The following is a 23,269-nucleotide window of genomic DNA, read 5'->3' as shown; positions in this document are numbered from 1 at the left end:
CACTTTGATTTTTATAACTTGGTTTATTATATTTTAACATATAGTATATACTATATATATATATATATATTCTATATATATATATATATTCTATATATATATATTATATATTATATATATATATATGTTCAAAATGTCTGTTGTTAAAGGGTTCTATTTCCATCCTCGGCGTGACCACTTTGAACGCCTTTACGCCATTTTGAATCTATTTCACCACTATGGGGCACGGCGCTGGGGGATACCATTGCAGGACTGTTGGATGATTTGAGAATTTTCCTTTCTTACCGAAATTATATTTACACCGAGTCATTTCCAACATGTGCAAAATACAATGTTTTCCCATATTTGTATCCACTGCAAGTCTAGGTAAACACCACGAAGAAAGTGAAAATAACAAAGGGGGACACTGCCCTCTAATTCCATGTGCTTATCTTGGCTACGAGGCCCTGACCTCAAATGAAACACCATTACTTGACGTAATTCAGAGACAGGACATAAAATGCAAAGGGACAAAATCGAAATATTGACACAGTTGGTTGTTTAGCATTGTACAGTATATAAACCTGATTTTCAAATTCTAATCGCTGTGTGTTATATTAACCCCGCTGTTCACAGACAACCCCTGCCCAGTCCATCTTCAAAATGTTCAACCCGTGAGAGAATCTGACCGTGTGACCCTCCATTGCTCCACATCAAGTTTGTGTTCCTCGGACTTAGAATTCTCAGGGTTCCAAGAGGACACACGGTTTGACACAAAAAATCATACCCGTCAATTCTTAAAGTCTTTAAGCATCAGCTTTAACGTCGACTGGCGGGACAACCAGAGAGTGCTGTCCTGCCAAACACGCGGTGAAACGGACAAATGTCTTTCTCAGATTGTCACTCTGAATGTGCAGCGTAAGTACGTGACACAAAGCTACGGTATTTATTTAAAATGTTTTTGGTACTATATGTTGCTTGCAAAGAGGTTGTAAATATCCTAAAAGGAACTTTACTTGTTTAACACAGTTAGAAATACGTTTGGGATTTAAATAATCATGAGTTTGGGAGTGGAATGGATTGAAATTCAATGCAAATTTTGAATTGGTATATTCTTAAATGTTTAAAAAATGTTTTGTTTTTATCGTTTTTTCAACAGACCGCCCAAGGGAAACCGTTGTCACCAAAAGCCCTACAATTATTAGGAAAGGTGCTCAGGTGACTCTCACGTGTTCCGCCAAAGCGAACCCGCCTCCGACCTTCACCTGGTTTAAAGGCACTACAGAGTTCAGATGGTATGGACAAGTTTCCGGGAATAAACGGAAGTTGAATACAAACTGGCCCTCTGACATGGGACAATTTCATTGTCAAGCCAGTAATATTCTTGGAACAGAAAAGTCCAACTCCATCGATGTGGCTGTTCAATGTGAGAAACATTTTGTTACGAGATGTGCGGCCGGTTTATATTTTGAAAAGCTGCCGCGCCTGTTGTAAAAGGTGAACGTTCATTATTTATCGTACGTTTCCAGACGCCGCCACCAAGGCTGTCATCACCCTGGATAAAGATCTAAGACAAATCAAAGAAGGCGATGACTTGAAATTGACTTGTGCTACGGATGACGGCAACCCAGCTCCAACCTTCCGTTGGTACAAGGACGGTGAAACTTTACAGACTTTCCAAAAGGAACTTGATCTGAAGGGAATCCGTCCTTCGGACAAAGGCACTTACAGATGCGAGGCAGTTAACGTTGTGGGTGCCAGCGTATCTCGACCACTTGATTTAAATGTTCAGTGTAAGTTTCCAACCCTATTGTCCTGCACAGACGAGATGAAAATATCAATATGTATATTAATATCAAATGAAAAGTCTCCCGTTCAACGTTCTTCTCAACCGGGAGTGATGAAGTGTTTTTTTTCGGCTTGTATTTAATGTTTATCATGAGGCTTATTGTACATTACCCGTTTACTCTTATCTTTAGGTTCATCTCCCTGGTTCACTGGTTAGGCCTATTTCATTTGTTATTGTATAAACAAACTTTTTTCCCAGTCAAATTTTTTGGGTCATTTCTATCTTTATGTTTAGGTTTATATTTGTTGTTATTGCTTTCGTATTTGTTTATTCTAATTTATATTATTGTGTACAGTCAACAGTTGTGACACTGTGATTTTCAACAAATACAGTATCTACCTATCAATCGATCGATTGGTCGATCTGTCTGTCTGTCTGTCTGTCTGTCTGTCTATCCACTCAGCAAATACAATGAAGTGACTAATGTGTGTTTGTTCACTTCTCCAGACAGCCCAAAGAACACAATGATCCACAGTTCCAATCAGAGAGAAGTGAAGGTGAATACCGACATCACACTGACATGCAACACTGACGCAGAACCCCCAGCAGAGCACTACAATTGGTACCACCGCAGTGAGCGGGCCGGTCCCTCACACTGGATGGTCACGAAGACGTCCTGGCGCACGCTGTACCGTGTGAAAGCAACAGACGACGGATGTTACTGCTGCAGTGCGGAGAACAGCATGGGAAACGGGATGAACAGCAGCATCGTGTGCATACGTGTGCTGTGTAAGTCTATCTATCTATCTGTCTGTCCATCTGTCTGTCTGTCTATCTATCTATCTATCTATCTATCTATCTATCTATCTATCTTTCTTCGCGCAGATCCTCCCACCAAACCAGTTATTTCCATGGACACCGAGGCCAGTGAAAGTGATGTCATCACCATCGGCTGCAGCGTTGACAGCTTTCCGGCATCGACCCTCACCTTGACTTTCATTGAATCAAGAACCCAAACTACAGCCCAGTGTGGGAACGGTCTCGTGTCAAACTCTCAAAACTTTTCTGTAACTGTGACCTCCTCGGGCTTCTACACCTGCTGCGCCACAAATGCTGAAGGCACCAGCAGCACCGAGCAGAAGCTGATGGTGAGATGTGAGTACAGCTCTAATCAACATATCTACTGTATATATTAGTTCATGATGACTTACATACCTCTGATTAATTAGTCATCATATCACAAATATTTTATGGCAAATATTAATAGGCTCAAAAATAAATAGTTCAGGTGGAGTCATAGTAATTGACAAGAACCTGATGAATCACTGAAGAGCAATCCTAAATGACCACTGTGATAGATCCAGTCCCTGCTTTCTATCTATAAATATACATTTAAATATTTAATAACATATTTTAAAACTAAAGTAACATGGCTGTTAGAAATGTATTAGAATAAAAGTCAGTACAGTATACTTGTAACAAAGTAACAAAGTACTTTTTTACTTTCCAGCACTGACCACCACTGAAGTGCTTCTAAACCACAAATTTTCACTCTTTTCTGGCTTTTTGGATAAAAACTGCAGGTAGTCCCAAAGATGTGAGCGTACACGCTCAACCAGGTACAATTGTGGATGAAGGCAAAAGGCTGGAGCTCCAGTGTTGGACCACATCCTACCCGCCCGTCTCCTCCTACATCTGGACAAAGACCACGGCCGGGGGCGCGGAGGTCGTCGGTACGGATCGAAACTTCATCGTGAATTCTGTCGCTCCCTCCCACAGTGGGATGTACAGCTGTGCAGCCAGCAACGCCATGGGGACGGGCAACTCGTCAAGCATGGAGATCAAAGTCAGATGTGAGTAGATCCAAGTGGACGGCCTCCAGTTCGGCTCACTCTATTGTTTATTTTTGCATTGTTTTTACTTTTGATTATTCAGCATATCAGTGACATTTTGGTCTCCTTTGGCCTCTTCGCTGTCCTAGATGCCCCTCAACACACAGAGATCGTTCGGAACAGCAGCGGCTCTCAGTCCCACACCCGGCGTCCCGTGCTTCTGAGCTGCCACAGTCTCAGCTTTCCCGCCCCCGTGAGTTACAAGTGGTTCAGGACGTTCAAGAACACGTCCGAGGACCAAGCCGTCCTGGTAAACCAGAACTTCACCGTCCGACCCGATGAGCCCGGGCTCTACTACTGTGTTGCCTCCAATGGAATAGGGTCGAAAGCCTCCGATCCAATCGCGCTGTTCCTTGACCGTGAGTCGAGGTGCCACTCAGGCCGCAGCGGTTACCAGTTCATTTCTACACCGACGCCCTTTTTTCCCTTCGTTTCACAAAGAAATCACCGCCGGTTATTCAAAGTCTTTCCCTGATTTTGACAAAACTAACAGACTTTCTCTGCTCCTATGTAGCCACAGGAGGTCAAACACAAACCTTCCCAGTTATCCTTGGTTGCGTGAGTGCTCTGCTTGTGCTTTTGCTCATTGGCGTCATTGTCGGGTAAATTTTAAATTTTATTTTTTTGTATCTTTACATTCTTCAAAAAAGATAATCTCAAAAAGTGACTGATTACAATGGGGACTTCCTTAAGATTGTATTTTTTCTCATTTCATTCTAGCCACAAAAGAAACCAGCTGAATAGACAAGGACCTTCGCACACACTGCCTTTCCTCAATCAAGTTGCTTATTTGGTGCTTATATCACATTACTATATGATACTTACATTGGATATTGTTGACCAATTAATAGAATTTAGTGTATTAAAGGATAGGTTTGCAATTTTTCCAATCCAGGCTTTATTAAAATGTTGGTTTCCATCATAACGGTTCATAGCACAACCTTGCTGAACACTTGACTTTTGAGAAACTTACCCCTCTGCTCACTGTGATTAAATACAGTCCATTGGGGCAAACAATTAAGACAAACATTTTTTTAAATATCCTTTTTGAAAATGAGAAACTTGGTTTCTCTAGTGTGACTACAATGTAGTATCAGTTCAGTATTATTCAATTTAATTAAAATGTATTTTCTCAATTGATGCAATCCAGACATTTAAAATTGAATGGTATTTACAGCGGGTTGCCAGTAGGAAACAATGCAACGTCCTGTTTTCTAATCTCTTACATCAACAAAGATCAGATCAGCAGATCTACACTTAAATGAAATACAAAAATCAAACAAGGGAATTAAGTGGAAACAAATGCATGTACAGTATATTTCCATATATACACGCATTTACTGTGTCATAAAAAAAAAGCTTAAAGATGCTTAAGCCTTTCTAAAGAGTAAAGCCTCGATTATGAAGGCTGTAGATCAACACACCAGAACTCCACAAGGTGTTTGACTCATCTCTAGTCTATGTACAGGAAGCATAAATCATAATACATTTTGAAGACCAGTTGAACCTATTTAAGCGGTTTTGTATCCGATGCTGTATGCCGATTTAGGTTTTCCTATATTGCGTCTGTCTTTTTATCGGTTTTCTTTGGTTCATATGCACGTCTGTGTTTCTGTCCTCGGGTTCACACAGGGCCAGCTGAACGACACCGGGGAGAATCTGGACAGCCGGGGTGGGCTGGCAGAGCCTTGCAGCAGCCGAGATGACCTTCTGCCGGGATACTCGTTCCAGCCCGACTGCCCGCTCTGCCCTGCCTATCCAGACAGCACGTAAGGCGCCACCGCGCCCGCCCAGAACAAGGCGGACACTGTGAATGCTCGACTAGAAGCCGCTGGAGATGCTTCATTCACAAAAAGGCCCAATCGCTGTCCTGCTGCGTTGCTGGCAGCCACGGGCAATCCAAAGCGTTAAATGTTATTTTCACTGTGTCTGAACAGCTCGGACTCCAACATCATCGCTGTGTCCTGCACCTTGAATCCACCGAGCGGAGCGCAGGTTTGCAAGGCACACATAAGAAAACACTGCGGTCTTATCTCGATTTAAATAACTCATCTTTGATTCATAAAGAATTTACTTAAGATGGAAAGAAAAAGCCAATTTCCTGCTGCAGCCGACCGAAAGGATGCTCTATCAAGGCAGTAATTATTTTGTATTTGGTATTGAAAAAGGCATGAATCGCCAGACACTTGTGGCATTCATCTGAAAAGATAAATGGACTGATCAGCTGTGACTGTACATTCATTCATTTTTCAACCTTCTATCTGTTTAGCTTCGTCCACCAAGAGAGCCAATCGCAAGCAGAGACGGACAGACAGCAGACGATAATGTGGAATACTCTTCTTTGTACTTTGGGAATCAGATTGAAAAAAAGTGAGAATTCTGATTCCTACCTGTAAAATTTGTGGACGCAGTGCTGGAATCAACGTACTATGAGGGTATTTTGGTGGGGGGTTTTTTCCCAGGCATGGATGGAACCCCAGAGCAAACGTGGGTGAAAATGACATTTACGCAAGGATAGACAAGCCACAGGTGTGTAAAGAGGTCAGACACCCCTAAAGCAAGTTCTCTACGAGCCATTAACATTTCAATGTATGACGTTTTGATCATTTTCCCCAACAATTAGACCTGATATCTGGATATTGAGCTAAGAACAGCTTATAGTACATACTGAATACAAATGTATGTTTTACAAATAAAAGCATTTTTCAAATTCAGTTATTTCCTAGATATATTTTACGTTAAAAAGGAGCTCACAGCTCACACAAAATCTCCTCCTGCTTTCATTTTCCAAAGAGAAATTCACTAGAGTTATAGGAAGTGAGATATCATGTATAATCTGCGTAATATAAAACGTATAAAATGCATTTAAAAAAATGCATTGCAGGATTATTTCATTTATTCTCAGTCGGATTTCCACTAATAAGCTTGTTTCCTCTGATGAGTAGGAGAGGCTGCAGGACTATGAGAACATCGAAGGCGAACGTGTCCCAACGTATCCCACGCCAGCAAACTCCGACACGGAGAACAGCGCAGAAGATATTGAGCTCAATTATGCCCGGGTGAGCTTCAAGGTGAAGCCCGAGCAGAGAGCCCTCTATGGGCCCAGACAGCCACGCCACGACCCCGAGGAGGACCCTGCCACCCAGTACGGCAACATCAGATAAAAGATTAGAAGAGCGTGCAGCTGGCTCACGGTGTCTCTGGGGATTATATTTGAAACCAGAACCCCAAATGAGTGACACGGGGAGTCTCGTTGCATTGTATGTGATCGGGATTTAAAAGAATTACGTGTCACTGGTAAGACCACATATCGAATGATTAATGAATCAAGCATGGTGCCCTCGTTTAGTGAAAGAAGTCGAAGCTATTGAAAAATATCCGGCGTCGAGCCACAAAAATCGATACCAGGATGAAGAAAATCAGAAGAAACTAGATTTTCCAAATTAAAACAGCAGGAGAACCGGTGGAGAAATTATCGTGTTATACAAAATCATATCAGATGAAAGAAGCCCATACACGACAGTACAGTCATGTATATATCACTTTGACATTTAAGAAAGGCTCTCAAGCACTGATGGTACTTACTGGTGTAATATAATGTAATCACTAAATGTAAAGCACAGAATGATTGTAATGATGCGCTAAAGCTGCTTGACTGTGGCTTGCTTTTTTTAAACTAGAATCACCGTATTTAATCCATTTTTATAAAATCTGCTATCAATGCAGCTCCTGTTTTATTATTCACTTACACTATTGAAAACCTTTTCTACTGTGGAATAAACTGTGTGATTATATTCATTGTTAAATAAAGTTTATTTTCTGTCAAAGCCATCAATGTCATTCACTGGCAGGCAGTACTACACATGACCTTTCTACATTAAATTGCATATTTTACACTTCACAAATACTTTGTATCAAATACTGACCTTGTGATCAAACGCATGCAATTATTTAAACAAATAGGCACTCGAAATGAATATGTCTACAGAGTCAAATATTAAGGAGAGAAGGTTGAAAATGAAGATTTTATAACAGATTTTGGCGTCATGTTTTATCATTTTGGTTTTGTTCTTGAACCAGCATGCAGATAAACATTGAGACCCGCAGCGCTTGGTTAGTTTCGTTGTTACTCGTTTCAGACCATATATGGTAAACTTCTACTTTGCTGGAGATTAATCAGAATGTGTGTGTGTGTGTGTGTGTGTGTGTGTGTGTGTGTGTGTGTGTGTGTGTGTGTGTGTGTGTGTGTGTTGGAGAGAGTGAGACCTCATATGTTATGTGTAATATTACAGTTGTTATTTACCAAACGTATATGTCTTGTTATGCTTTGGCAATGTAGGAATCCTTTCATTGCAATTCTTAAGAATTTTTACAATTCTTGGAACTGAACTGAGCTAGAGAGCCAGCGAGAGAGAGACTTTGACTTTTAAGGTTCCTTTAATGCCAGTAAGTCATGTCACAACAACAGAAGCTTGATTATGAAGGAACCGATAACCAAAATTAGAGAAGCGAGAGAGAAAGAGAGCACGGGATAGAAAGAGAGAGCGAGAGAGAGAGAAGAGAGAGAAGAGAGAGAGAGAGAGAGAGAGAGATCGGGGTCACACCTACAACATTGTTTACTCATAGCACGTACCAAAGCCAGGGGTTAAATTGGGATTATAGAGCTTGTGGAGAACCTCAGTACCGCCAAAGGGCTGGGGAGGGACGGTGCACGGTGGCAGGTAGAGTGCTTTTTGGGGGAGTCATTGCTCATCACTATTATCATTCCCAGCTGCTTCGTTGCTGGGAACAGCCAACACATACCTGCCTACTGAAGCCTGAAAGTCTCTCCCTATCAAGGAGAGGTGAGGGATCTCTCAGCATGCGCATATGCTGAGTCCTCGGTATGATAGGCGGCCTCCAGCCCGTCGTTTTGATGAAGCCTCCCTGTTCAGGGATCACTGGACGTTATTGTATTAAAGTTGTTTTTTTTCGCCAGAGGAGCTATAGGCCAGAGTTTGAGACAAAGAGAGACCTCTGAACTAACCTCAGCTAACTACTTCCCGGCTGTAAAACTGATTGTGGCTTTCATTTGTCCTCTGTGTCCCCCAGGCCCAGTCCCAAGAGTGAACCCCCAAAGTAAATACCCCGGTCTGGGGAGAACTTCAGTTGGTTTATTGATTGTTTTATTGAAAATTCTTTAGCAAAATAAAATAAACAGCCGTAGTTTAAACTGAACACTGTCTCTTGTGACTTCCAATTTAAAAAGAGCCAATCGCAGCCATGGGTGCCACAACTAGAATGAAATGGCGGTTGGTGGATCTCACTTGACGGCAGTACAATGAACAGTTTGGCCACTCTGACAGTGGGAATTTCATGGGTGAATTCAAGGTTCCGGAAGGCAACATCCCTGCTGGCCAACCAGTGACGGCTCAACATGAGGGTAAGAAGAAAATCCAGTCAAGGTCTGTTTCTATGGAATCCCAGATTCCTTATTCAACCCACCTTCACGTCCCTGAGGTTTAGTCATGGTGAGTTCATCAGCTGAAGCTCCATGTCCTTGAAGACCTCCCTCCAAGCTGGAAGCACAGTCTGTATCCTCCATCTCCTCCGTACTCTGCCGTCTTGGAGCCCGATCCTCTGATCTCCACATCAGCAGACTTCCCATCAGGCTTTGCCGGCGCAAACTGCCCGGGTTTCTTCATAGATTGCCTAAACCAAAAACATATAGAGAAAAATCCACTCTGGTTCTCTTGTTTTATGATAACGCTCTTAACTTGCCAATACAATAGTGATATAATAACTTTTATAATAGATGTCTACATGTTGCAGAAAAACAATTTATTAGCATTGAAGATTGCAGCATAAAAGATATGGTTAGAATTGTCCTCAACCTAACTAAAGGAAATTCATTTCTAGCATTTGTTTAAAATTCCCCTTGAGTTATGGTGAAAGCACACAAGTGTGGAATGTAACAATACGTTAAAAACATTGCGATCTCCTCAAAGAAATGCAATCAGACAATTGTCATATTTGACAGCTCTAAGTAAAAGCATGCTGCATGTTGTACATATTGTAGTATTTCATTTTGCAGGGAGATAGTGGCGTGTCTTCTTTAGTACGGTGGAGCGGTAATGTTCCTTTTTATAGTTGAATTTCCTCTTAAAAAGTATCCTGCTTTCTGAGCTATGTAGTTTGGGGATCGTGGCTCTAACATTTAAACTCACCCCATCAGTGGGCACCCACGTGGTTACTAGCCCTGTCATGTGACTGGGCTTCCTTTGTTCTGTGACCAACATAAAATGTCAAGTTTAAAGTTAAATGTCTTTTTTTTTTTAATGTGGTAAAATATTTATTCCAATGACTATTAGAAAGCCTTAGCAAGCCCCAATGAAACCATTCACTTGACAGGGAACTCTTAGGAAAACCAGTTGCAGGGTAAATTACATATGGGTAGTGATGTGGTTCATGTTTACCAGGAAGACAGGTTACAAAGTGGACTCTACCATTTCTGCTGCTGCAACTTCTGACTTCTGATTTTTGTATATACACTCCAATGTCTGTGTTGTGTATGATAAGTAATAACATTCTTTAAAATTGTTTATGTGTTAGCTGTCTATAATCATTCAAGCTTTATAATGAAATGTTTGTGGGGGATTGTCAGAATAAATGAATGATAGTGTGGCAGTTTCGCCAGACACCCTGGGTGCTGCTGTTGCCAGTCGGGAGAGGGTTGGTGCTGGGGCCGCCCGTTGACCCGCTGGTGGCTCCAGGGCGTCCCCTCTGTGTCCCTTCCCTGTGCCGAGAGTCCCTGTACAGGTGCCAGTGTGGCCGTTTTGCCTACCACGCGCCATCCAAGTGACGTTTTCAGGGCCCTCCGGCACAGAAGCACAGAAGACGGGTGGTTGTAAACACCAGTTTATTGGAGAGAGTTGGCCAGTTGGAATTAGCCAGGAGTAGATAGAACATGTGTCATGACAGGGCTCCTACCCTGAGACCACCCAACGAGCAACAGGTATGCAGCCACTCTGACCCCAATCGCTTAGATCCAGGTCAGGTGTGGCTGCTCAAACCACACCAACCAAAGTTTAGAGCTAATACAAGCATACTTAGCGAGCTTTGACATATGGGACATATACAGTAGTGATGAGCCAAAAATAATAAATGATAACATGCTGCATCAATTTCTCCGCCGAGCTGGGATTCACTGGATGACGCGTTGAAAGCCAAACTGTCAGATCCCACAGAGTTGGCACTGAGACGCATTAAAGAGGGCGTGCCTTCATCTGATGGGTGCAAGGTGATGAAGCTGAAACCTCCCTGACTGAGGCATTGGCCGTTTGTTTCCCTGTCTCCCCAGACAGCTAGGTACATAGGTCGTAAGGAAGCTGGGTAGGTATGTAGGTAGGTAGGTAGGTAGGTAGGTAGGTAGGTAGGTAAGTAAGAAGGTGCGTAGATCGGTGGACAGGTAAATTAGTCCTCTGTTAAAGGTCAGTGGTTAAGGGATTTGTTTCATTCACTGAAACAACTAATTCTGTAATCAAATACAGTGATTGGGACACAGTGAATGCACACATTAATGTCAGAACAGATCAACAGTCTACATGTAAATTAACACATTGGAATTTCAACGGACCTCACATCTCCACTTTGGGCCTTTGACACGGAAAGGATTTAAAATTTGTCACGCAACAAGACAATGGGTTACTGTGGGTCTGCCCAGACACTGTGGTGCTGGCCCGGTGACCAAGCCTTAAACCATGTTCTGTTGCCCACAGCTGGACTTATGTAACTGTGGCCTTAAGAACACAGAGCCATATTCACTGTGTGAATTGTCTGGAAACGTACAGTATGAGTTCTGATCTCTGTCAATGAAAGTCACTATTGTTCAGGATGAACTTACAGTGAATGTCCAGCTGGATGCTCGCTGACCTTCTCTCTCCCCGTGCATGTTCTCCGCTTGGCAGTAGTACTCTCCATCATGGCTCGGGTGGGCGCTGTTTATGGTGAAAGTCTCCCTGGTTCCCCTGGGCTCATTATCGTCCCCGCGCACTCTGAACCAGCTACAGTGTGTGGCTGCTGGGTTGGCGTCGCTGCTGCAGCTCAGTGTCACCGAGGCGCCCTCCACAAGTGGACCGGACGGCGCTACGCTCACGGCAGCGTATTTGGGCTGGATCTGGGGGAAAACAGCAGCACACGCTTGGCTTCAATAAGTGATTGTAAAGAATAATAAAATGGTAAACAGAGATCTCTAATTGATGATCAACAACTACAGATACAATTTGATTATCAAACTTTACTTAAAAATCAAATTTATGTTTCACTGTAATTAAAGTGCATCTTCATGTAATTCACACAAAGGTTGTGTCAACACATAAAAAGCTATGTATGAATTTGCAACACAAGAATGGCAAACAAATATAAATGACCGTAAATCGTATCAAAGTACTTTGCAAAAGTCTGTGTTAGCAATGAACCAATGTAAAGCGTAAACTCTGAAATGATCACAGAATGTTTCATCATCGATGATCAAATAATTTAAGTTCCCATGGGGTTCAAACATTAGGCTGTCTCTGAGACATTTTACCTTGTAGTCGACAACACAGCAGGAATGTTGGAGCAGCTTCATCCATGTTCCTTCTCACAGGTAGAAAATACTGATGCACAATTGTTTTAGCTGGAAGAATGTTGGAAATGAGACTGGTCGCATTAAAACATTCTGCTCTGAGCGAAGAAGGCATCAATCAGACTTTTGATCAAGCGGGTTTTGGTTTTTACTGTCAAGAACATATATTCATAATATTCAGATTTGTTTCTGTACTCTTTCAATAGTTTCAGATTAGTAAGTTGTTACTTTGTCTATTTAAATCCCATTTTCTACATAGATCGATTTTATAGTTAGACTGTATTCATATACAGTATTACTTACAAACAGTAGAATAAAAAATATAGAAATATAAAATAAAAAAAAGTCAATATCTGTCAATAAACCTGAACATTTAAGCAATATAAAACTGTAACTTTTAAGCTGCATAAACCTGAGGAATATAATAAGTAAAACAGAATACTGACAGTGAAACCAGTTGTCGGTATAAGTCAATTGTCAGTAAGACAATCAATTCTCTGAGTAAAGACAACATTTGGAAATCAAATGAAAGATTCCACGGATATTCCATAATTCACAGTAACATTGAATTTTCTTAAAACTCATTTAAATATTCATACTTTTTAACACAAGACTTGAATAAATGTAAGAAAAGGCACTTTACCAGTATTGCCGGATCAGTTGTTCCTATCCATGCAGCGAGACAGTCATTCTAAAGTGTTTCACTGGGCAACGCAGTTGTAAAATACGGGGAGTGACGGGGAGTGTATCTGACTCCCATGTGCATTAAGTAATGTATTTGAGACCTTCCATTCTATACGAATAAATATTGTGTCTCCAATGTCATGTAATTAATAGTTGATTTGAAGTCATCAAAAAAAAGGAACTCAAACAATGCTAAATAAGTGCAACATGTAGGATTTTAACAGTAAAACATCCAGGATTTCCCTTGTGAACTCAGTGCAACAGTTTCATTGCAATATAGAAGTTAAAAAAAAAGATTACATGGCCAAATATATATATATATATATATATATATATATATATATACACACACACACACACACACACACACACACTTCCACACACACTACTACAAATCTTATGCCACCTAGATAGAAACCTTTATTCATCCTGGGAGGAGAAATTGAGAGCATACTGTCTTTTATAAAGGGACCCTGAATGGAAGACATTTGACATCACACAAAATTGTAATGAAGGACATATAAGACATAAAACACAAGACATATTAAGAGAAACTAGTACATTTCAAAAATGAAACATTTTCTCGTAATAACTTAACATTCAGCACTAAAGAATATATCCGTTTTAATTGTGGTAGATGGTTCCTCTTGAAAATCGATCTTGTAAAGAAAAGCGTTGTTTATGTGCATGGTAATATACTTAAGGGGCTTTTTCTATGAGCATTAATTATTTGACACTTTTACAAATATTGATTGCTATTTTTCCGATGTGCAAAGCCCATTGACAAAAAAAGCCGATTGTATGATGAGATTTCACATTGATGTAATACACACATAATACACTTAAGTACTATACAGTATAACAGTTCTACGATTAAATGTGTTTATATATTATTATAGCTTTAGGAAAGATGTTTATTTATTATATTATTACTATTTTATATTATTTACCATAATAGTATTTACTGCACTGAATCAACATTGAATCTGGTGAGTTTGTTTTATATGGGGTGTATATGGGAAAAAAAAATGCTTTTTGGGAGAAGACGCGACGGGGTGGGAGGAAGCCCTCCTCCTGATGCTGGGGTCTTGGTCACTCCCCCAGACGAAGCTTACAACTGTGTTATCTTTCCCAGTGAAACAGTTGGGAATGACTGTCTCGTTGTCTGGATATGAACTTATCTGTCAATACTGGTAAAATGCCTTTCCTTACCTTTATTTAAGTCCTTTTTATTAATTGAAGGCTGGATATTTGAGTTTAGTTTGCTGCTAGTGTGCTTTGTGCAAATGCGGACAATTGTAACTCCCAGCACAATTCTGTTAATGTGGCCTGTGAACTAAAATAATTGTGTGTAGCAGTTCTAAATCGGATCTACACGTGAGAAGGAACATGGATGGAGCGGCTACAACAATCCTGCTGTGTTGTCTACTACAAGGTAAAATGTCTCAGAGACACAGCCTGATGTTTGAATCCAGCATTAAACATTTATTACAGCTATAAAATGAGCTTGGTCAGAGTTGAAACGAGTGAGTGTGTTTCGCAGGCATTACTTCCGAAGACTGGCCGGTCTCCATACCTCAGAGGGTGGACGGTCTGGCTGGATCGTGCGTCGCCATTCCCTGCAGCTTTCACGTGGGCTCCGGCTGGGAATCGTACCTGGACGCCTCGTGCAAAGCCAAGTGGCTCCGAGGACGCTGGAGGGAGACGGTGTTCGACTCCGACCTCCCTGGAACAAACGCGAACCGAAACAGCCTTCAGGGAAAGCTGCTGGGGAACCTGAGCAGCAGGAACTGCACGACCATCTTCAGCAGCCTTTCTTCTCACCATTACGACCGCTATTACTTCAGACTGGAGTGTGGTCATTCGCTCAAGTACACCTACAGCTCAGCGAGCGTCACCCTCAGCATTCAAGGTTTTTTCCCGTGTTGATGCGCTTTATTTACATGAAAAATACACATTGACTGGACATTCTTTGGGCGGACCGTCACATTCTCATTGTTCTGCTCCTCAGATTCGGTGTCTAACCCTGTAATAACGCCGTCCAGAGTGGAGGTGGAGGAGGGGACCTTGGTGGCTCTGAACTGCTCCTCCCTGGCCTCCTGTCCCGTTCTGCCGCCGACTCTGACGTGGCTCCCCGACCTGGGCGACGCCGAGGAGGCTCTGGACAACATGCTGATGGTGTCTGTTTTGACTTTCAATGCGTCTTACCTCCACAACGGCCAGAAGATCACCTGCTCTTCTCTCTACGGACGTCAGGATGGCCAGAGCGACATCTCCTCTGAGAAGAGTTTGACCATCAGTGTTTTGTGTGAGTAGTGCAAGCTAAAGTTCAACGGTGCTTGTTTATGGGCATGATAAAAATGTAAGTTACATTCTCACTGTTACCACTTGTGTTGTGATTGAGTGGTGCTGCGCTACGCTGTCTGGGGTGTAAAACATATTGCGCCATGTCGTGTACAAGATTGTTCTCAGTTTCAAAAATCCTCTTCCAGACCCTCCGATGAACACATCGGTTAACGTGGCCTCTGCTCCGGTGCTGGAGGGAAGAGCTGTGACTCTGACTTGCAGCAGCTCCGCCAACCCTCCCGCCAGCAGCTTCGCCTGGTTCAGAGTGGACGCAGACAAGGTGACGCCAGAGGGGTCCAAGAAGAAGTTGGTTTTAACAGCAAGCGGCTTCTCAAAGGAGAGCCAGTTCTACTGCGAGGCCACGAACAAATACGGAACGCAGAACTCCACCGCCGTTCAGATCGACGTGCAATGTGAGTCCGCGAGATGCAGGAATAACAGCTGAAGCAACTGCAGAAGCAACACTGTTCGAACGCACGGTGGTGTATTGCAGAGTAAACCTGTTGGTGTTTCACCCTTCACGATCACGTTATTGAAGCCAAGCGTGTGCTGCTCTTTTCCCCCCAGATCCCCCTAAATACGCTGCCATGAGCGTAGCGCCGTCCGGTCCACTTGTGGAGGGCGTCTCGGTGACGCTGAGCTGCAGCAGCGACGCCAACCCAGCAGCCACACACTATAGCTGGTTCAGAGTGCGCGGGGACGATAATGAGCCCACGGGAACCGGGGAGACTTTCACCATAAACAGCACCGACCCGAGCCATGATGGAGAGTACTACTGCCAAGCGGAGAACATGCACGGAGAGAGAAGGTCAGCGAGCATCCAGCTGGACATTCACTGTAAGTTCATCCTGAACAATAGTGACTTTCATTGACAGAGATCAGAACTCATACTGTACGTTTCCAGACAATTCACACAGTGAATATGGCTCTGTGTTCTTAAGGCCACAGTTACATAAGTCCAGCTGTGGGCAACAGAACATGGTTTAAGGCTTGGTCACCGGGCCAGCACCACAGTGTCTGGGCAGACCCACAGTAACCCATTGTCTTGTTGCGTGACAAATTTTAAATCCTTTCCGTGTCAAAGGCCCAAAGTGGAGATGTGAGGTCCGTTGAGATTCCAGTGTGTTAATTTACATGTAGACTGTTGATCTGTTCTGACATTAATGTGTGCATTCACTGTGTCCCAGTCACTGTATTTGATTACAGAATTAGTTGTTTCAGTGAATGAAACAAATCCCTTAACCACTGACCTTTAACAGGGGACTAATTTACCCGTCTACCGATCTACGCACCTTCTTACTTACCTACCTACTTACCCACCTACCTACCTACCTACCTACCTACCTACCCACCTACATACCTACCTACCTTCCTTACAACTCACGTACCTACCTGTCTACTGACATAGCCACCTACCTTCCAGTTGAAACGCAGACACGTGTAAGCATGCAGGTTTACTTTCAGATCCGCCCAAGAACACCTCTGTGGGGGTCAGTCCCCCCGGTCCGGTGCCGGACGGCAGCCCAGTCACCTTGACCTGCCACAGCGTGGCGAAGCCGGCAGCAGAGAACGTCACCTGGTTTGGAGTGGATGGAGGACGTCGGGAGGATGTAGGTTCTGGGAGGGAGTTCACCTTTAACGCCACCAAGCTCTCCACCGAGGAGTTCTACTGTGAAGCTCAGAACCTCTACGGAGCCAAGGAATCTGATCTTATTAGTATTAATGTCACATGTAAGTAACATCTGTCTGTCTACATCCTGGATCCTAATGCTTCCATAGTCCTTAAAGTGTCCTCATTTTAAAGCTCCCTCATGAAACCACCTGTTAAACATTCACACTGACATCATCTGTATGTTTCTTTTGTTTAGTTCCTGCTGAGATCCTACCTTCCTCCAGCTGCGTGAGGATCTTCTCCCAGATCCGATGTTCCTGTGAGAGCCACGGGAACCCGGCTCCCTACCTGGAGTGGCAGCTGTCCGGGGAGACAGTGAACCAGACGGCCGACGTCTCGGTCAGGGAGGTTTCTGTGGAGAACACCGGCCTGACCAGCTTCATCACCCTGCACCCATCAGACGACGACATTCTCGTGTGTCTCAGCGCCAACTCAGTGGGATCTGACAGTTTGGCTTTCAACATGTCGTCCAGTGAATCCCAGCTTGGTAGAGAAATTGATGCAGCTTGTTATTCTTTTTTTTTTTTTTTTTTTTTACAGTACAAGAATATGGCTGGTGTCATTTTATATTGTTCTTCTTGTCAATGTAACTGCGACATTACTGCGTTCTCTCCACTACCCTCCTTCCACGGGTCGCATCTATGGTTCTATACAATCAAGCTCATCACTCCGATTTTTCAAAGCTCCCTCAATATGCCTGTTTATTCACACCTTGCAGGGAACGATGAGAAGTTGAGCCCAGATGCCAAATTCAAACAGCACACATTGAAATAAAGATCATGTAAAAGTAATTCCAAGAGTCTGTAAGAATGTATAAAAAAAGACCACAACGTACAATCACTTTCTTCTACTCTGATTGTTCCCCGACAGTCTCCCACAAAACACATTTTAATTCTTAAACTTGAATCATTGAATCCAGCGAACACACTTTTTTTCCCTTTTTTTTTTTAACATATATTTCAAAAGGTGGCCAAGTTTACATTACAATTATCAATTCTCAAAAAAGAAAAAAAAAATCAATGCAGGATGCATTTTACTGTTCGACTGTATCTGCTGTCAGTTCAGTTGAACGTTAGTAGGCGCAATGCAATGCATTACAGGTTTGTGTTTTCAGCCGTTGTTGACAAAGCAAAAACATAAAGTCACGCTGGCCTTAGCCATTCATATAATAAAGTGAAGATGTTTTGTTCGGTTTACAGGTATAACACTTCATTTCTGTGCCTTTCTAGGTATCCATACGACCGCTCTGTTGATCGGGTGTGTAGCGGGAGCAGTGGGGGTGATACTCCTGTGTGCTCTGCTGCAGATCATCATCTGCAGGTGAGGGAACACAAGAGACTCGCGTGACATGTAGAGTTATGTCCAGGAGATGTTTAAATCATGTGGTGGATTTAGGGTGCTATAACTTCCCACAAACATACAGTATACCTATACAGCACATATGGAGGATGTGAGATGAATAACATTGAATTAGTTACAGCTAAATATGATAAGTTGTGAGACGCAACTGCTCTTTGTTGAACTGCAAAACCCACAACTCACCTATAAATCCACTAAAGGACTTACATGTTTTGGTATGTGTGACAATCTGCCATTCGCAAGTTACGTTATCGGAGTAATTTCAAAAGGAGCTTGGTAAGGCCTTATGATGGTTTACCATACAAAAAGTCATCATCTTTAACATTAAACTCGACATTTTATGTTGGTCACAGAACAAAGAAATGCTGCCAGTCAAATGACAGAGAACCGGTCACCACGTCGGAGGCCACTGCTGGGGTGAGTTTATAAAGCCACGACCATCAAACTCCAGAGCTATGGGCTGTATAAATAAACTTGACTTGGAACTTTCTGGACGTGAGCGAACACAAAACACTTGCTTGGTAGGAAACTCTATGGTGGATCACGCTGCTTTGGTTTGGATGCTTTACGCTGCTTCTCCCACCTCTGATCAGCCGGAGCGCTCAGGCTTTTGGAAAGCAGCCCACGGCAGAGCATGGAAAGTTTGGGGCTTTTTCGCTACTCTTTCCATAGAGAGAAGTGGTTGAGAGCCATTTTTATAGTAAAAGAGTCGAATTTCTCTTTTAATATGTGGTTTAATATCATTTAGGTAATTGCTGCAGAAACTGAGTCGGTTTGCGTCACTACACACATGCTGGAGGGGGATGGAGGGGATGAAGATCTCCACGATGCCAACGTGGACTGTGCTGAGCGTCAGGCAAAGCCCGATGGGAAATCTGACAACGAACAGAGGAATGGCCTCCAAGACGGCCAAGTACGCCACGACTCTCCTGCCCCCGAGAAGTAAAGCGAGAGGAGATGGATACACACGGTGCTTCCAGCCTGGGGAGAGACGTGCGGGGATATGGACGGTGTTGGCAACCTCAAATCTTCAGTTTTACCAACGAAAAACATGTTATCCAAACGCTCAACCCACCCTGCTGAAGCGTGCTGGTTCTTTGTTTGGCAAGCTTGTGAACTCTACAAGCTATAAAACACATGTTAACATAACATACAAGCTACAGTCGTTCAAATCGCAGTTAAATGCGTTCAATAAAAAAATTAAGTTAAATGCGTTTCCAAATAAAAACCCACGTTTTTGTGCGCAACAGGCCACGTCACGTCATCTTATTGAAGTGGCTTGTGACGATAATGAGTATTCTGGATATAACTATGAATTTAAAAACACTCCCATTGGCCATTTTACTTATTATCACGCTGTGCCTCCATTACAACCAGGATGTTCTATCTGGTGCATTTAACCCAACCCTTCACTGCCAATAACTCATATACATGTCATTACCTGCAATAACAAAGCAAATGTAGTAGTTATAAAGTTATAGCACCTGTGGAAATGGACAAGAAGGACCATGGTAATTACACTGCGTTTATATCATGTTTCTAGCCACCTTGGCACTTCTGATTCACCTGCTGTACGCTCCCACGGTGCTCAGGTCGGCCACGCAGCGTCCTTCAGCTCCTCGGTGTCTCGCACGAGGACAACGAGAGAGGACGAGGGACTGCACCAGCAGCACCAAATTCCAAATCAAGCATGTCGTTTGAAAAGGAAAGATTTGAGGTTACCAGGGATATTTTCCACTTGCGGGTCTGCTTGAATATTCAAATCAGAACCGACAGAAGAAAAAAGTTTAACGCTTTAATTCCACAGATCACAGGGATTCCAAATGTCCCTTTTTGAAGAGCGCAGGGGCCAGTCTCCGCACACAGAGGAAATCATTTTTCAGTGTTATCTTGTATCTATGTCATGTTCTTCCGTACAACGTCAGTTGGAGCATGATTTAATATTTCCATTTTAGGGGACTTTTCTACAGCTACATTTCGAAGCAAACATCAAATATTTTACTATGTGTAGTTGTATTTATTTAAATACGGTCAATAAAATCAATTTTCAAAAATAACTTATTCTTGAGAGTGTGGAAAACTGGGGTCTCGACAAAAAGATAACCACCGGGGTGGGGCAGACAGAAGGCAGGGTTTGGTTTTGTCTTGAAGTTTTTTTATTTTTATTTAATTTTTTTTTGAAAACACTACAAAATGTAAAAAGTGGTCAGTCGTCAGTGGTGGTTGGCGGAACCCAGTCCCACAGGTGAACAGAGCCGTCTGTGGCGGCTGAGAGAAGCGTCCGCGGTCGGTTTGGGTGCCAGACGTGGGAAGTGGTGAGGAGCGGCGCTCGACTTTCAGAGTTTTCCGATAAAACCACGTGACCCTGGTGTTCAAACAGCTCCACAGCGTCTTTCAGCTCAGCCTCACGAGTGGAAATGTTGAAAATCTGCACTGTTCCACTGAATCCTAGCAGAGAAATTCAGAAAATAATTATTCATTTTTCCTTTGAATGATCTCCTTTCTCATTTAGGATGTTGAAAGTGTAGAAAATAGAATTTAGAAGGTAATAGCTTATATAGGTGTGATTAGAATAGGGTACCTGCAGGTATCAGCACATTTCTTAAAATATTTTTTTTGAGTATTTTAAGACCAATTTTACAACATGACACATCATTCATGATTTGGGGGGAAATTTGATAATTTATTTATAAATGATTCACCCAACTATTGGCTGAATAAACATAATCACCATAGTGAATTTAGTACTTGATGGGGGTGGGGGGTGGGCATAGCTTATGCTTTATGTTCATAGTGGGGCAAAGAAAGTGAAGCAAATTCTTCCTAGTTCTGAGCCGAAAAATGTATTCGAGCTTTGCATGTTTATCCTCAACGCCCATATCTGGATACATGTTTCTGAGGCCTTATTTTTCCGCAGAGGTGATTCAGCTTAAGCGACGGTATTTCACAATCTTAATAAATTATGCTGAAAAGATATGACCTGCAACAGATTGATATTGAGATATTTCAAAAAATATTTATTGACGTCGTATTAAAATTGTGACAATAATATCGCCCCCCATATTGCCCAGTCCTACGTGGCACCCAATGACTGAAAGATGTAAAGCGGTACACGAGTCTTCCCCACCTGACACAGCGATGCAGTCCTTCAGCGCTGGAGCCCATGACACCCTGAGGAAGTCCTGACAGAGCCCATCCCCGTTGGTCCGGACGTCCAGCTGGACTCGACATACAGGGATCCTAAGGTCCCTCAGGTCTGACACCTCCCCCTCGCCCCTGGAGGAGAGTCGTACCACCCGGCAGCAGGCCGGGTCCAGACAGGACTGGCCCATAGTGCTGTCCATGCACCAGTGGATGCCGTCCCCGCCCCCCGCCGGCGGGAGTGGTTGGAGTGGCGACACGGGGGTGGGCTGCGCCAGAGAGCGGACACGCGTGTCCAAGACATAGAGGTTCCCATTGGAGCAGCACGTGAGAAACACACTATCGCTCACAAACTGCAAGCCGCTCAGTGGGTCGGGATTGTCCGTTTCTAAGAAGACAAAAAACAAACAAACACATGAAAAGGAAAGTGGCTCGTTACCGGGTGGTACCTAAAACAATCAAATAAATAAAATTGAATCGCTTTTATAAAAAAAAAAAACGATAAATAAATACATTTTACCTAGATTATAGACTGACTTCCCTGAGGGCAGGTGGCTCAGCTGGATGTGGCTGAGCCGATCTCCATGAAGGACACTGGGTCGTGAGGACGGGCCGGCCGCCATCCTGCTGCCCCGCTCGGCTGCCGTCCCCGGATCGACGCTCCCCGTTCTTCTGATCACGTCTGCCGTTGGACAACAAGTCACATTCAAAGATCACTCCCAACGAGGAGACGGACGGTGGGCAGTATTCTTATACGTTTTTGAATCAAACAACCGAACGGCATCAACAGGAAGTCTCCCTTTGGCTGCCGGAATAATGCCCCGGCCCATCACAGCCGGAAGAAGTGACAGTTTGTTTTGTAGTGGCGTGAGCATTCACTGTCCAAAGTAATCAGCAACAAAATCATCTCGGCCTTCGTTTTCTGGTGAAATCTGTGGCGAGTCGGACTGTTTCCACCGTGAATTTGATGAAGTAAGAAGAACAACAGGAACTTCCTTGCCGCTGGTGACATTAGGTAGTGAATGCTAAACAGTAAAAAAAAAAAAAAATCCTTGAAACTGACTTGAATCTATGTAGGCACTTAGCAATGCACCAGAATACTTTCATTTGCCATTCTATCTCATTATAAGTTCATGGTGATTAGCGTCTGGAGTCAGTGGCTCATTTTGCCTCTGAATCCAAGTATTACAAGTACAAAAAAAAACAAAAAAAAAAAACAGTCACACTCACAATCGGCTAACTTGAACTTTAAGCCTCTGTTCCTGCTCCGCTCTCCCTGGTTGGAGTGTGACTCCAGCTTATATATTTGGGTAACGTTCAATTCTCCTTACCGCTCTCCTCTCCCCCGACATCCCACAACTCCAGTCTGGAGCTGCGACCATCGTTGGTGACAACACACCTTTCAGGAAGACAAGCGAGTGAGATGAGACGGAAACTAGCAGTGTGTGTGTGTGTGTGTGTGTGTGTGTGTGTGTGTGTGTGTGTGTGTGTGTGTGTGTGTGTGTGTGTGGTATAATGTGTTTCAGGTTGGCACACTGCCAATAAAGCGCAGAATGTTTAAAAAAAAAACCAACAACAAAAAATTGGTTGTTTCCTTGGATACGCACGTTTCAGTAAATTTCACTGCTTTAGTTTATAACTGAGTTTTTAATTAAGTGTTTTTCTTGTAGAGTATTTCTCAAGATCAAGAGAATGTAGTCTTTACATTTCAAGATACAGTAAGTGGCAGATTTATGGACATGTTTATCGGCATTCATCCTTTCCACGTTTTGTCCATTTGTAAGTTTGTTGATTCGGGTAGG

General features: G+C 43.0%; 2 protein-coding genes across 4 annotated transcripts in view; one reads left to right on the top strand and one right to left on the bottom strand.

Moving 5' to 3' along the window:
- The first annotated feature begins 14,107 nt into the window (after positions 1–14,107).
- On the top strand, positions 14,108–20,383 carry LOC307234279 (myelin-associated glycoprotein-like). Of its 2 annotated transcripts, XM_080005919.1 has the most exons (11): positions 14,108–14,142; positions 14,305–14,384; positions 14,493–14,861; positions 14,961–15,257; positions 15,442–15,708; positions 15,863–16,132; positions 16,760–17,026; positions 17,164–17,454; positions 18,197–18,287; positions 18,680–18,743; positions 19,075–20,383. In XM_080005919.1, the coding sequence occupies exons 2-11, from the start codon at positions 14,339–14,341 to the stop codon at positions 19,270–19,272; spliced, it is 2,160 nt and encodes a 719-aa protein (XP_079862045.1). In that variant the 5' UTR covers positions 14,108–14,142; positions 14,305–14,338; the 3' UTR covers positions 19,273–20,383. The 2 variants fall into 2 exon arrangements, with proteins under 2 accessions (XP_079862045.1, XP_079862046.1); XM_080005920.1 differs by having other exon boundaries at positions 14,135–14,384.
- An 88-nt stretch (positions 20,384–20,471) lies between these two features.
- The window catches only part of wdr73 (WD repeat domain 73), a 4,259-nt gene continuing 1,461 nt past the window's right edge, over positions 20,472–23,269 (bottom strand). For both annotated transcript variants that reach the window (XM_080006222.1, XM_080006223.1), the window contains 4 exons: positions 22,799–22,866; positions 21,988–22,149; positions 21,454–21,855; positions 20,472–20,774 (listed from right to left, as the gene is read on the bottom strand). In XM_080006222.1, the coding sequence (XP_079862348.1) occupies positions 20,533–20,774; positions 21,454–21,855; positions 21,988–22,149; positions 22,799–22,866 (874 nt within the window). In that variant the 3' untranslated portion in view covers positions 20,472–20,532. The remainder of the gene's footprint in view (positions 20,775–21,453; positions 21,856–21,987; positions 22,150–22,798; positions 22,867–23,269) is intronic.

Source organism: Zeus faber (genome assembly GCF_960531495.2).
Source record: "Zeus faber genome assembly, chromosome: 8".
NCBI classification, from domain to species: domain Eukaryota; kingdom Metazoa; phylum Chordata; class Actinopteri; order Zeiformes; family Zeidae; genus Zeus; species Zeus faber.
The sequence above is the reverse complement of the archived record's forward strand: the minus strand, read 5'-3'. Positions and strand labels throughout refer to the sequence as shown.